General features: G+C 41.3%; 1 protein-coding gene across 1 annotated transcript in view; it reads right to left on the bottom strand.

Moving 5' to 3' along the window:
• Positions 1 to 13,450, bottom strand: part of CCDC102B (coiled-coil domain containing 102B) — a 341,519-nt gene that overhangs the window by 289,912 nt on the left and 38,157 nt on the right. The window contains exons 2-3 of the mRNA XM_007066708.4: positions 10,579 to 11,196; positions 6,582 to 6,793 (exon numbers count right to left, since the gene is read on the bottom strand). Of these exons, the coding sequence (XP_007066770.2) occupies positions 6,582 to 6,793; positions 10,579 to 11,169 (803 nt within the window). The 5' untranslated portion in view covers positions 11,170 to 11,196. The remainder of the gene's footprint in view (positions 1 to 6,581; positions 6,794 to 10,578; positions 11,197 to 13,450) is intronic.

The following is a 13,450-nucleotide window of genomic DNA, read 5'->3' as shown; positions in this document are numbered from 1 at the left end:
TACAGATGTGGGGACCTGCATGAAAGAAAAACCTCCTAAGCTTATCTTTACCAGCTTAGGTCAAAACTTCCCCAAGGTACAAAATATTCCACCCTTTGTCCTTGGATTGGCCGCTACCACCACCAAACAAATACTGGTTACTGGGGAAGAGCTGTTTGGACACGTCTTTCCCCCCAAAATACTTCCCACAACCTTGCACCCCACTTCCTGGACAAGGTTTGGTAAAAAGCCTCACCAATTTGCCTAGGTGACTACAGACCCAGACCCTTGGATCTGAGAACAATGAAAAAGCATTCAGTTTTCTTACAAAAAGACTTTTAATAGAAATAGAAGTAAATAGAAATAAAAAAAAAAATTCCCCCTGTAAAATCAGGATGGTAGATACCTTACAGGGTAATTAGATTCAAAACATAGAGCACCCCTCTAGGCAAAAACCTTAAGTTACAAAAAAAGATACACAGACAGAAATAGTTATTCTATTCAGCACAATACTTTTCTCAGCCATTTAAAGAAATCATAATCTAACACGTACCTAGTTAGATTACTTACTAAAAGTTCTAAGGCTTCATTTCTGGTCTATCCCCGGCAAAGACAGAATATAGACAGACACACATACCCTTTGTTTCTCTCCCTCCTCCCAGCTTTTGAAAGTATCTTGTCTCCTCATTGGTCATTTTGGTCAGGTGCCAGCGAGGTTACCTTTAGCTTCTTAACCCTTTACAGGTGAGAGGAGATTTTCTCTGGCCAGGAGGGATTTTAAAGGGGTTTACCCTTCCCTTTATATTTATGACAGTGCCACAAGTACTCCTTTTCTCTTTGCACAAGCAGCATCTTTTTATTCTGTGTCTGTGCCTAGCTCAATGGGGTCCTGGTCCATGACTAATTCTCCTAAATGCTATGGTAATACAACTAATAAATAACATTGTCTCACCCCTTTTCTCAATAACGAGGTCGAGTTTTCTGCCCGGAACCAGTAGTTTGAATATCATTTAGAAAACACAATTTGATTTTTTGTTTTTTTTAAATTCAGAGAATAGTTGACGTCTGAAGAAAATATTACTCTCATAGGCCATCATGACCAGCAATAATACATTACAGTTGAACAGGATGAGAAAATTGAAGCCATCATTAGCATAGTCAAGGCTAAAATAACGATACCAGGCTGATGAGCAACCACAAAAAACAGCAGACAGTGAAGCACAGGACAGCTAAAGAGATGAATTCACACCTTTACAATGTATAACGGGAAGTGTGACCCAGACCTTACAGGAGAAGTGAAAGTGAATTAACAAAACAGAAAGGACATTTAACACACTGGACAGCAAAAGGATGAAACTGTAAATTAAAGAAGGAATTTCTAATAAGTGTAAAATGCTCTGTTTGGGTAGTAGTATCAAATGTACATATTGAACGGCTACGTAGATAATATCGTTGGAATGTGGAGTTTTCCTGTATACTGTGCTTACAAATGGCATGATGAGGATATGAAGTACTAATTTATTATTTATGTTACAGTAGCACCAGTACTCAGAGGCTCCCATTGAGTCTGTTGTTCCATTGGCCTAGAAACTGTACAAAAACACATAAGAGGCAGTCCCTGCCCTGAAGAGTTTGCAATCTAAATAAGACAGATAAAGAGCGTGAGGGGAAAATACAGGCACGTCATAGAATCATAGAATATCAGGGTTGGAAGGGACCTCAGCAGGTCATCTAGTCCAACCCCCTGCTCAAAGCAGGACCAATCCCCAACTAAATCATCCCAGCCAGGGCTTCATCAAGCCTGAACTTAAAAATATCTAAGGAAGGAGATTCCACCACCTCCCTAGGTAACGCATTCCAGTGTTTCACCACCCTCCGAGTGAAAAAGTTTTTCCTAATATCCAACCTAAACCTCCCCCACTGCAACTTGAGACCATTACTCCTTGTTCTGTCATCAGCTACCACTGAGAACAGTCTAGATCCATCCTCTTTGGAACCCCCTTTCAGGTAGTTGAAAGCAGCTATCAAATCCCCCCTCATTCTTCTCTTCCGCTGGACTCTTTCCAATTTTTCCACATCCTTCTTGTAGTGTGGGGCCCAAAACTGGACACAGTACTCCAGATGAGGCCTCACCAATGTCAAATAGAGGGGAATGATCATGTCCCTCGATCTGCTGGCAATGCCCCTACGTATACATCCCAAAATGCCATTGGCCTTCTTGGCAACAAGGGCACACTGTTGACTCATATCCAGCTTCTCGTCCACTGTAACCCCTAGGTCCTTTTCTGCAGAACTGCTGCCGAGCCATTCGGTCCCTAGTCTGTAGCGGTGCATGGGATTCTTCCGTCCTAAGTGCAGGACTCTGCACTTGTCCTTCTTGAATCTCATCAGATTTCTTTTGGCCCAATCCTCTAATTTGTCTAGGGTCCTCTGTATCCTATCCCTACCCTCCAGCATATCTACCTTTCCTCCCAGTTTAGTGTCATCTACAAACTTGCTGAGGGTGCAATCCACACCATCCTCCAGATCATTTATGAAGATATTGAACAAAACCGGCCCCAGGACCGACGCTTGGGGCACTCCACTTGATACCGGCTGCCAACTAGACATGGAGCCATTGATCACTACCCATTGAGCCCGACAATCTAGCCAGCTTTCTATCCACCTTATAGTCCATTCATCCAGCCCATACTTCTTTAACTTGCTGGCAAGAATACTGTGGGAGACCGTGTCAAAAGCTTTGCTAAAGTCAAGGAACAACATGTCCACCGCTTTCCCCTCACCCAGCCAGTTATCTCGTCATAGAAGGCTATTAGATTAGTCAGGCATGACTTGCCCTTGGTGAATCCATGCTGACTGTTCCTGATCACTTTCCTCTCCTCTAAGTGCTTCAGAATTGATTCCTTGAGGACCTGCTCCATGATTTTTCCCGGGCCTGAGGTGAGGCTGACTGGCCTGTAGTTCCCAGGATCCTCCTTCTTCCCTTTTTTAAAGATGGGCACTACATTAGCCTTTTTCCAGTCGTCTGGGACTTCCCCAGATCGCCATGAGTTTTCAAAGATAATGGCCAATGGCTCTGCAATCACATCCGCCAAATCCTTTAGCACTCTCGGCTGCAGCGCATCCGGCCCCATGGACTTGTGCTCGTCAAGCTTTTCTAAACAGTCCCGGACCACTTCTTTCTCCACAGAGGGCTGGTCACCTCCTCTCCATGCTGTGCTGCCCAGTGCAGCAGTCTGGGAGCTGACCTCGTTCGTGAAGACAGAGGCAAAAAAAGCATTGAGTATATTAGCTTTTTCCACATCCTCTGTCACTAGGTTGCCTCTTTCATTCAGTAAGGGGCCCATACTTTCCTTGACTTTCTTCTTGTTGCTAACATACCTGAAGAAACCCTTCTTGTTACTCTCAACATCTCTTGCTAGCTGCAACTCCAGGTGTGATTTGGCCTTCCTGATTTCACTCCTGCATCTCCGAGCAATATTTTTATACTCTTCCCTGGTCATTTGTCCAGTCTTCCACTCCTTGTAAGCTTCTTTTTTGTGTTCAAGATCAGCAAGGATTTCACTGGTAAGCCAAGCTGGTCGCCTGCCATATTTACTGTCCTTTCTACATATTGGGATGGTTTGTCCCTGTAACCTCAATAAGGATTCTTTAAAATACAGCCAGCTCTCCTGGACTCCTTTCCCCCTCATGTTATTCTCCCAGGGGATCCTGCCCATCAGATCCCTGACGTTGTCAAAGTCTGCTTTTCTGAAGTCCAGGGTCCATAATCTGCTGCTCTCCTTTCTTCCCCTGTGTCAGGATCCTGAACTTGAACATCTCATGGTCACTGCCTCCCAGGTTCCCATCCACTTTTGCTTCCCCTACTAATTCTTCCCGGTTTGTGAGCAGCAGGTCAAGAAGAGCTCTGCCCCTAGTTGGTTCCTCCAGCACTTGCTCCAGGAAATTGTCCCCTACAATTTCCAAAAACTTCCTGGATTGTCTGTGCACTGCTGTATTGCTCTCCCAGCAGATATCAGGGTGATTGAAGTCTCCCATGAGAACCAGGGCCTGCGATCTAGTAACTTCCATGAGTTGCCTGCTGCCTATTAATCAAAATGAAGTGACTTACCCAAGGTTAAACTGCAGATCAAATGGCAGAGCCAAGAATAGAAACTGGGTCTTCTGATTCCCAGTTTATTTTTCTCTCTGCTAGACAAGTACTAAGTGCCTCCTACTAGGTTCTGAATACCTTCAACTCCCCTTGGAATCAATGGGAGCTGAGGTGCCTATCACATACATGAGGCATTCGCCACACCATAGTGTTGGACCTAAGAAACTGTGAGAGATCACAGGGCAGGCTCCATTTTCGGAAGATGCAAGAGTGTTGCACAATTAAGACTGTTAACTGCATGCCCAGTTGGGGACACAATGAAACTTGCAAGACTTAATATTTTCAACAGGTTGCACTTACTTTAAAACTATTAGAGTCTTAAAACTATTAGCACTTACTGGTTTTGTTAGGCATTTGAAAGACATATTATTTTCTTGAGACTACTAACATCAGCCACCCACTTACAGAGCTCTGTGGTGAGTTTAAGAGAACAGATTTATACAGAAAATACAGGCACTATATCCTTGAGAAACATTCTGTCATTATGGGAAAAAAATCGCTGTGTGATAGTCTTGCACATATTGCATGCCAAAACTGATCCATAAACAAACACACCCACAGACTCACAATACCCACAAGATAGCTGCAAAAAAAAGAAAAGGAATAATGGAAAACATTGCTCCATCATAGCCTATTGTTGCTGATTCTTTGAACTGAATTTTTTTAATCTACTTCTGCTGTTGTTGAGGAGGGGAAATTTTCTTCCTTTTCTTTTTTCAGTTAACTTAACTTCTTATTGGAACAACAGTTCTGGTGACTGAAATCTTCTGACTTCATGGGTACAACACACATTGCAAGTTTTCTTGAAAGACCCAATCGATGTTCCTCAATACTTTTTCTAGACTGACCATTCACAGGGATGATCAGCTAATCCCTTATTCCCACCAATGGCTCTGATGCAGACACCTGTCTCTTACCACCTAGAATGAGATCACCAAGTCTCTTCCTTCAGAGCACCAAACAGATACTAGACATTCACTACTTACCTCAGAAAAATAAGAATGGTCATACTGGGTCTGACCAATGGTTCATCTAGCCCAGTATCCTGTCCCCTGACAGTGGCCAATGCCAGGTGCTTCAGAGGGAATGAGCACTACAGGTAATCATCAAGTGATCCACCCCGTGTTGCCCATTCCCAGCTTTCGGCAAACAGAGGCTAGGAACACTTCAGAGCACTGAGGGACCTATGCTCCATGAACTATCTAGTTCTTTTTTGAATCCTGTTACAGTCTTCACAGCACCCTCTGGCAAAGTGTTCCACAGGTTGACTGTGCATTGTGTGAATAAATACTTCCTTTTGTTTCTTTTATATCTGCTGCCTATTAATTTCATTTTGTGACCCCTAGGTTCTTGTATTATGAGAAGGAGTAAATAACACTTCCTTATTTATTTTCTCCACACCCGTCATGGTTTTATAGACCTCTATCATATCTCCCCTTAATCCTCTCTTTTCCAAGGTTAAAAATCCCAGTCTTATTAATCTCTCCTCACAGGGAAGCTGTTCCAAACCCCAAATCATTTGTTGCCCTTTTCTGAACCTTTTCCAGTTCCAATGTATCTTTTTTGAGATGGGGCAACCACATCTGCATGCAGTATTCAAAATGTGGGCATACCATGGATTTATATAGAGGCAATATGATATTTTCTGTATTATTATCTATCTTTTCCTAATGATTCCTAACATTCTGTTAGCTTTTTTGACTGTCAGTGCACATTGAGTGGATGTTTTCAGAAGAACTATTCACAGTGACTCCAAGATATCTCTCTTGAGCGGTAACAGCTAATTTAGAACTGATCATTTTGTGTGTATAGTTGGGCTTATGTTTTACAATGCGCATTACTGCGCATTTATCAACACTGAATTTCATCTGCCATTTTATCGCCTATTCCGATTAATGTCTTCAAATGAAGGCTCTGTATTCTTTTTCTAGTCTTAAGTTATCCAGATCCTAGATGGAGCTTATTTTGAGGTGTATTGATAATACTATTAATACTTTGTACCTGTGTAGCACCTTTCAACCCAAAGCCTCGCACGGCTGAGCATACAGGGAGTCATACTTCACTAGCTGAAGCTTCCAAGTGTAATGCTATGGAGAATACATTCCAGTAACTTAACATACCAAAGACCAGGTACAGTAATACTGATATTGAATAGCAATATTCAATATCAGTATTACTGCAGCCTTAGCCAATTCCAACTTCACATTTTTCCAGATAGTCATATAGAGTCTCAAGTATATGACACCAAACATAAGAAATATCGAGGAAATCTTCACAAAACTCAGAAATATGTTGTCAACAACATAAAACAAACATCCTTATACTAAGTTTTTTCCTCCTAAAATATTTAATATATGCCTCTTAACAGAAATTAATGGTCACGTGACCATTTTAGAACACTGGTTTTATTTAAGTAACTTGCGCTAGGGAGAATCAATTTTGCACTTACTCTCTTTCCTTCTGTAAGACTTTCTGTGACTCATCCAATTGCAAATGCAAAGCAGAAACATGTATTAATTCATTCCCTTGAGGATGGACTATGTTGTCGAGCCTTTGTCTAGGCTTTTCCCAACCGATGTCAGAAGCAAAGGAGTCAGGAAGGCTCAGATTGAATCTCGTACCTTGGTTCTTTCTTAATGTGTTTTCAGTTGTCTCTACCTCCTGAGAAAAAAACATAAGAACAAAACATCCTAAGCCAGAAAGACAAACATATGTAAGGAACAGCCATCTCATAATGAAGTCTATGAGGACCGTCATGCTCTTCAAACATGTACAGCCGCACAGAAGGAAGAATCACATATCTTGCACATCAATATGAGAGGCCAATAGACTATGGTCAGTAATGCCCCTGACCGCCTTGATGATCAGCTAGTGTGGTTGGTGGCACTCTACACCAGGAGTTTCAAACATGCGGCCCTCGGTGCACATGCGGCTTATGGAGTTATTTTCTACGGCCCACCATAGGCACTGACTCCGTGGTTGCTCCGGGGCTGAAGCATCCACAGGGAAAAATTAGTGGGTGCTCTGCAGTCAAGCTCCCCGCTCCTCCGCCTACCTCCCAGCGCTTGCTGCCGCCAAACAGCTGTTTGCACACTCCGGGGGAGTTGGGGGGAGGAGCGGAAATGTGGCATGCTCAGGGGAGGAGGTGGGGAAGAGGCAGGGCCAGGGCGGGGATTTGGGGAAGGGGTTGGAATAGGGGCAGGGAGGGGGCATGTTTTGTTGTTTGAGTGAGGTGGTTTGGCATTCTGCTCTGGCTGCTGTCTGCCGAAGGTGGAAGGTTTACAGCACTGTGGGATGAGCGATTTGGGTGGGAAGTTCTCTTCAGGGTGGGGGTTGGATGGTTTTGTTTACTTGAATCAGATCAATGTGCCTCTATCCCCCATGCTCTCAGGACAGCACCTCCTGCTACAAGACATGTGCTCACACGGCGCACATGCTCCCAGCCTACAAACTGCAGCTGGCTGCTCCCTCCCCCCTAAGCATTTTCATTCTTCTGTGTACATGAACTAGGAGGCTCTTCCCCCACAGGAATGGTTACAACAGAACATCACCTTGTGGAAGCTAGTGTCCTCTTTGCCTTTAACCCCAGCCCAGGTGCTCAGAGCTGGGGGACTCTCAAGGACTGCATCTTACACATGTTGCCATACCTCTGGCCCCAGAGCCCTTTAAATCAACAGACAGGAGTCACAAGAGACTTGACCACTGGAGCCTAAGCTGAGACCAGCAAACTCATATCATGTACCATCAGTTTGGCTTTAAATCCTAGATTCAGGAGGTGAGAGCCAAGTGTCTTGCCCAGGCTTTCGGTTTTCCCTTTCAGATCAAATCCCGCTTGGTGCCTCCAGAGTAGCTGAAGGGGCAGGCAAGCCATGATATGTTCAGCAGCACCCCACAGGTCTCACTTAACTTTAGTTCATTTTTTTCATTTTTGACTATACTTTTGTATCATTGTATGAAAAGGTTTCAGTGATGCGGCCCTCAGGCCAATGTACTAGTCCTCATGTGGCCCTCGTGGTAATTTCAGTTTGAGACCCCTGCTCTACACCACAAAAAAGGTGTATCCAACCAGAGTGGTGTGAAGCCAAGGATCTGTTTCTCTCAGGCATTGAAATATTCTTTCTAGCTAGCATTTTGAAAAGGTCCCAGATGTGACCCTGAATCCAAATTCCATTGATGTCCACTGGTTTTTTTCTGGAGGGACGGAAATGGTGCAGGGGAAGGGAACAGAGTTTATGCCTAAATACATTTCTGTTTTGTGAAGGCAAATGATTTTGCATAAAGAATTGTGGGAACAAAATTTAATCCATAATTAAGTAAATTGAAGTTCTCCCAAGAGAAATCCAGCTAACTTCAGAAATACAATAAATTGTGTTTCCTCCAGTTAGCTTATAAACTAATTCAGTTTCTCTCAATAAACCTCTGTACTGTTCCTGACAACTCTGTTCGACTGACATTACCAAAACTTTTTAACATGATGCCTGAAAATAGTATTGTAAAAGATACTGTAAATTAGGTAAATGGATATTCCGAGGCAATTTTAACACACTGAAACTATAAAGCCTCAAATTAAAGCTGGCATATTATCCTTCATCAGTGAAAGAGATATACTGTTAAAATATATTTGTGTCATTCCCTCCTTTAGGCCCTGCACATTACACATTTTAGTGACTCTGACATACAGTTAATAACATACGTCTGTGCAGAATTCGAGACTTGGGGTGATGTTCCAGCCCTGTTGAAGTCAATGGAAAATCTCTAGGGCCAGAGTTTCGCATTTGGACTGTAAACAGAAAATACTGTTTGGGTGTTCATTGATTTGAGTTCTGTATTACAGTGTTTTTGAGTTTTAAATAGGATTGCTAAATAACAAATAGCACACTGTAGTTCTCTTCTATAACAAAGACAGATGCACTGATCATAGTGTGCATGTTTAGTAGCAAAGTCAAGAGAATTATTACACTTTTTATGGATGTCAGTGGCGATTAAATTAATAGATTCAAAGACCAATGTGTATACCTCGAATAATCACTTTGTTTAATTAAAGGAGTTCATTTTAAAATCAATATGGCAAATATAGTTTTAAAAGGATCCTTTGTGTAAAAATAATTAGGAACATAGTGTTTTGTATTTAATTCAGCACATTTCTTCTTAGAGTAAATGAAAAATATCTTCGTTACATGATGTGACCACTCGTCGAGGTCAGCCTGATAAAAAAAGTTGGATGATGATGATGATACCAGGACAAATCATAACAGCACATTTTCATTAAGCCTGGTGAACTTGCAGGAAACTGCCTAACACATTAGAATCAAATCACTGTCTAGTCCTTCTGAATAAGGTTCAAATATAATTTTCCAATTGTTGCAAAAATCTTAGAGTTCATAATAAACTTGAGGCCAAAATTCTTAACTGGAGTAAGTCCACTGAAATAAAAGGAATTACATTAGCAAACAATTTGGTTCTATGTCTAAGCCCCTTTTTTGAGTGTGCCTACAGAAGAAACACACAATGAAATGTATAATTGGTCAGAATCTTTTTTCAGGTTAATTCTCAAGTACCAGTAAAATGTGTATTCAGGGTCACAGCACATAGTGTAGTTCACCTCACAGCAGTGTTGGTGGAAATTCCGACAAAAGATGTACATGCTGAAGGCCCTGATTCGTAGTCTATTCATGTCAATGCAAACTTTGAGTTGACTGGGCTTTGAATCAGGCCTATAGTCAATACAGGTTATAGGTGATGCTGTTTATGATGGGTATATAATGTATATAATATATATCCAGGGCTGGAATGAATACCTACAAAGGAAGAGGGTACAGTTCCATTTGCTAAAACTAGTTCCTTTATTTTAAAACAGGCAACTGTAGAGCTGGAAAAGTTGCACCAAACTATTCCATTCATTAAGAGTCCATGGCTACCTTCTGATCCTACATTACCAAGAAACAACATAACTACAGTCTTGGCTCTTTACTAATACTCCTGTTCTGCAGGAAGGGGATGTCCCCCCCCCCCAACTTAAGGAACTCAAAGTTATTCACTAGAATCTAGAATTAACTGTGAAGGGCAGGAAGAATTTTGGAAGACCAGACTATATAAGTAGCTTCCACTCATTTTCAGATCTACCTGTGTCCATAGACCAGTAAAGACATTAATGACTGGACACCAGAAAACCTACATTGCTTTTTGAAGGGGGAAAAATTATACAAGTCACAGGGGAGCCCAAATTATCATCTCATGTAACTGCCCCCATGACAACTGTTTATATATGAGTGATAATGCAAATTGGTCTTCTAGTTTATATATAAACAAAGCTTTATGTACTGAAATTTTAGTAGTGGAGACAGGCATACATGTATAGTGTTACCATGAAGCATAGAAAAGTAGACTTTATGTAGTCTTGCTAAAAATGCAGATTTCTGAAGATACAAATGTATAGTTCCCTTTACCTTATGTGTTTCTTGTACCACAAGGATCTTGTTCTTGATCACATCTTTAACAGGCTCTTGTTCCAGACACACAAAGGGGTACTCCTTTTCTGTTATACAGGTCATCTCTGAGAAATTGGGTTTCTTTTTCCAAGTGACTTCAGTTTCCCACTCTTCCTTTTCAATTAGTAAGTCTTGGTTTAGCTTTTTCAGTGCATTCAGTTCCTTCATTGTGGTCTCCAGTTTGATTCTCAATTGTCTCCCTTCCTCCCGGGCTTTATTCCTTTCTGCTCTAACTTTGCTCCATTTCTCCCGCCAGTTGGCTGTGCAATCTGACCACCAGCGCATGGTCTTCTCCATTTGGGCCGCTCTAGCCTTAACTTCTTCCAGCTCCCGAAGTCGGAGCTCTTCAGAAATCTCCCAGTCATTGTTGTTACTAATTTGCATACAAGGATGATGAGAGGAGTATGGATGGAGCCGTTGAGATGGTAAACTTGAGTTACAGAGGTTACCTGTTGCTTTGCTACCTTCAGCTAGTTCATAAGATTGTCTTTGTTGGGTCCTGAAAACCTGTGTCTTGTCAGATAATTTATGGACAGAGTCTAGATTCATGTTTCAATTCTTAATCTAATTTCACACCTAAAACAGATAAGGAGAATTGAATATTAGTTATAAATATAACTACACATATGTCCAATAAATTAGAAAATCTTTAGAACCATGAGCACATCAGAAGTCAGATTGTAGATTCCACTTTACTTTTCTGCCCAAACTGTGATGCCCTTATTAAGTTTTTGCTCAAGCAAAATCTCAGAATTTGCGTGCATAAGAAAAGAATACAACAAAACTAAGGACCTCAAGACTTCATCCTCTCTCTTAAGAAAATTAAGATTTCCATAAGGGGTGACATATAGCAGTCCCAACACCAAGAGCAGCAGAGGGATGGTCTGTCCCCATTACTTCTTTGCTACAGTCATCTACAGAATACTTCCCACATGAAACTAACTCAGCTCTGCTAGCCAGTGCTTGGGGTGAGAGGAGTAAAACCTTGATTCCACCCATTCCCCACTTCTCTATAATCACTTCTACTCACCTGCTTGGGGAAAGGGATGACTAGAACTTACTTTCAGCCCCACACACAGAGTGGTGAATTGAGTCACTTGTGCCCCCTTACTCACTTACTCAGTACCTTAGGAAAAGTGACAGTCCTGCCAGTATTAGCAGAAGAATGGATACTGTAGATAAGCATTGACACTTCTACAATCTAACATCTAGCTTGTTTCAGTGATTTGTATATTATGGTGATTAGTTTTAAAGTTATTACATTAATTAGAAAAACAACCTAAATGAAAGTCCAGTAACAAATTATTTACCAACATTTCATCTTGAAAAAATTAAAGCAATTAACAAGTTATTTTAGCGTAATGCTTTGCTCTCATTTTTATGCATATTAGCCAGGAGCTTCTGCAGTTTTTTTCAATCACCAATCAGATGTTCCCAGCCAGTTTTAATTGGTATTTGACTTTGCAGAACATTCATAATATTATTTGTCATTTATTAAATGTTTCTGGATCATTGTTACAACATAACTATATCTACACTGCAGCTAGGAGTGTGATTCCTTTGCTCTTTACATTATAAGAAATATGTCTCTCTTCAAAGACAGTAGCTGACTGCGAGACACATATTGCTCTCTCTCATAGAGACTTTATTTTCATCCTTGCTTCTTGTTTTCACAAATTTAAACTACAAGTCATTTTATTATGCCAAAAGTATGTCGTTGTTTTTTCTGTATAGAAATGTCATAAGACAGAATTTGGAGATAAAGTTGCACCATTCAGCATCAGAAGCAACAGTAAGGACAAAATTACAAGCCGGATAATAAGTACCAATAGGAAAAGTTCCTGAAGGAGTTTAATATCTGGACTTCAGGATAACTCCACTCTTGGGAAAAAAAACCTGAAATATGTATTTACTCTATCACGAACCCTCCTCTCCATTCTTAATGTTGTGCATATCTATACAAGAGATAAAGATTAAGAGAAGAGGAATATTATGCAGAAGGATTTATATTTCCACCTAAAATTGGACATTTGTTGATGTTCACGTAGATAAGGGTAACTAGTGGCTTTGCTCATTGAAAACACCCTTGGGGCCATACAGGTAGTATTGGATGCAGCCCACAATGGTAAATAGGTTGAGAACCACTACTTTAGAGGGAGCCTGATACCTATTTCGCAATTTTGGTTATACAAAAACCCAGACTTTTATACCTACGCCCAAAGAAGTTGTCTGAGGATCACCTGTTATAAGAGGCCAAAATCAAAGGCCCAAGCTGTATAAAAGGAAAGAATGAAGGATTCATGGCTGTTCTGGTTCTCAATCTGAGACAGTTATGATCTTGTAGGTTTTGAAGGGCTAACACCTCTCAGAGCCAAGGTTGGAGCTGGGGACCTCTGGTAAGCTTTTTAGCATGTTTGTAAGTACTCTTTTTTAAAATGTTTTTTCTGTGATACGTTCACTTTAAGAATAAATGTGTGCTTGCTTAGAAAGGGTTGTGTGGTAACTTACAACTGTGGGCAGTTACACTGTTTATAGCCTTCGGAGAGAAAGCAAAACACAGGCTGACCTTTGAGGCAGGTCTGGCTTGCTGAGGAAACCACTGTATAGCTAGAGAACTGCATAGCCTGCAAAACCTTGGGCAGGAAGGAGAGCACTGAAGAGCCAAGAGTCTAGAGTGGGTTCCCTTGAGGGATTATGGAGGAGTTGCCCTGAATTGTGACAAAAAGATCAAACCCTTGGGAAACAGGCTACGATGGTGATCCCCTTGAATGATATCACAGTCTTATCTCATAGTGCACACAATTTTTTGAGGAAAAATGTCATATTGATG

Source organism: Chelonia mydas, chromosome 2, assembly GCF_015237465.2.
Source record: "Chelonia mydas isolate rCheMyd1 chromosome 2, rCheMyd1.pri.v2, whole genome shotgun sequence".
Classification (NCBI taxonomy): Eukaryota; Metazoa; Chordata; order Testudines; family Cheloniidae; genus Chelonia; species Chelonia mydas.
Note: the sequence above shows the minus strand (reverse complement) of the source record. Positions and strands in the feature narration are given on the sequence as shown.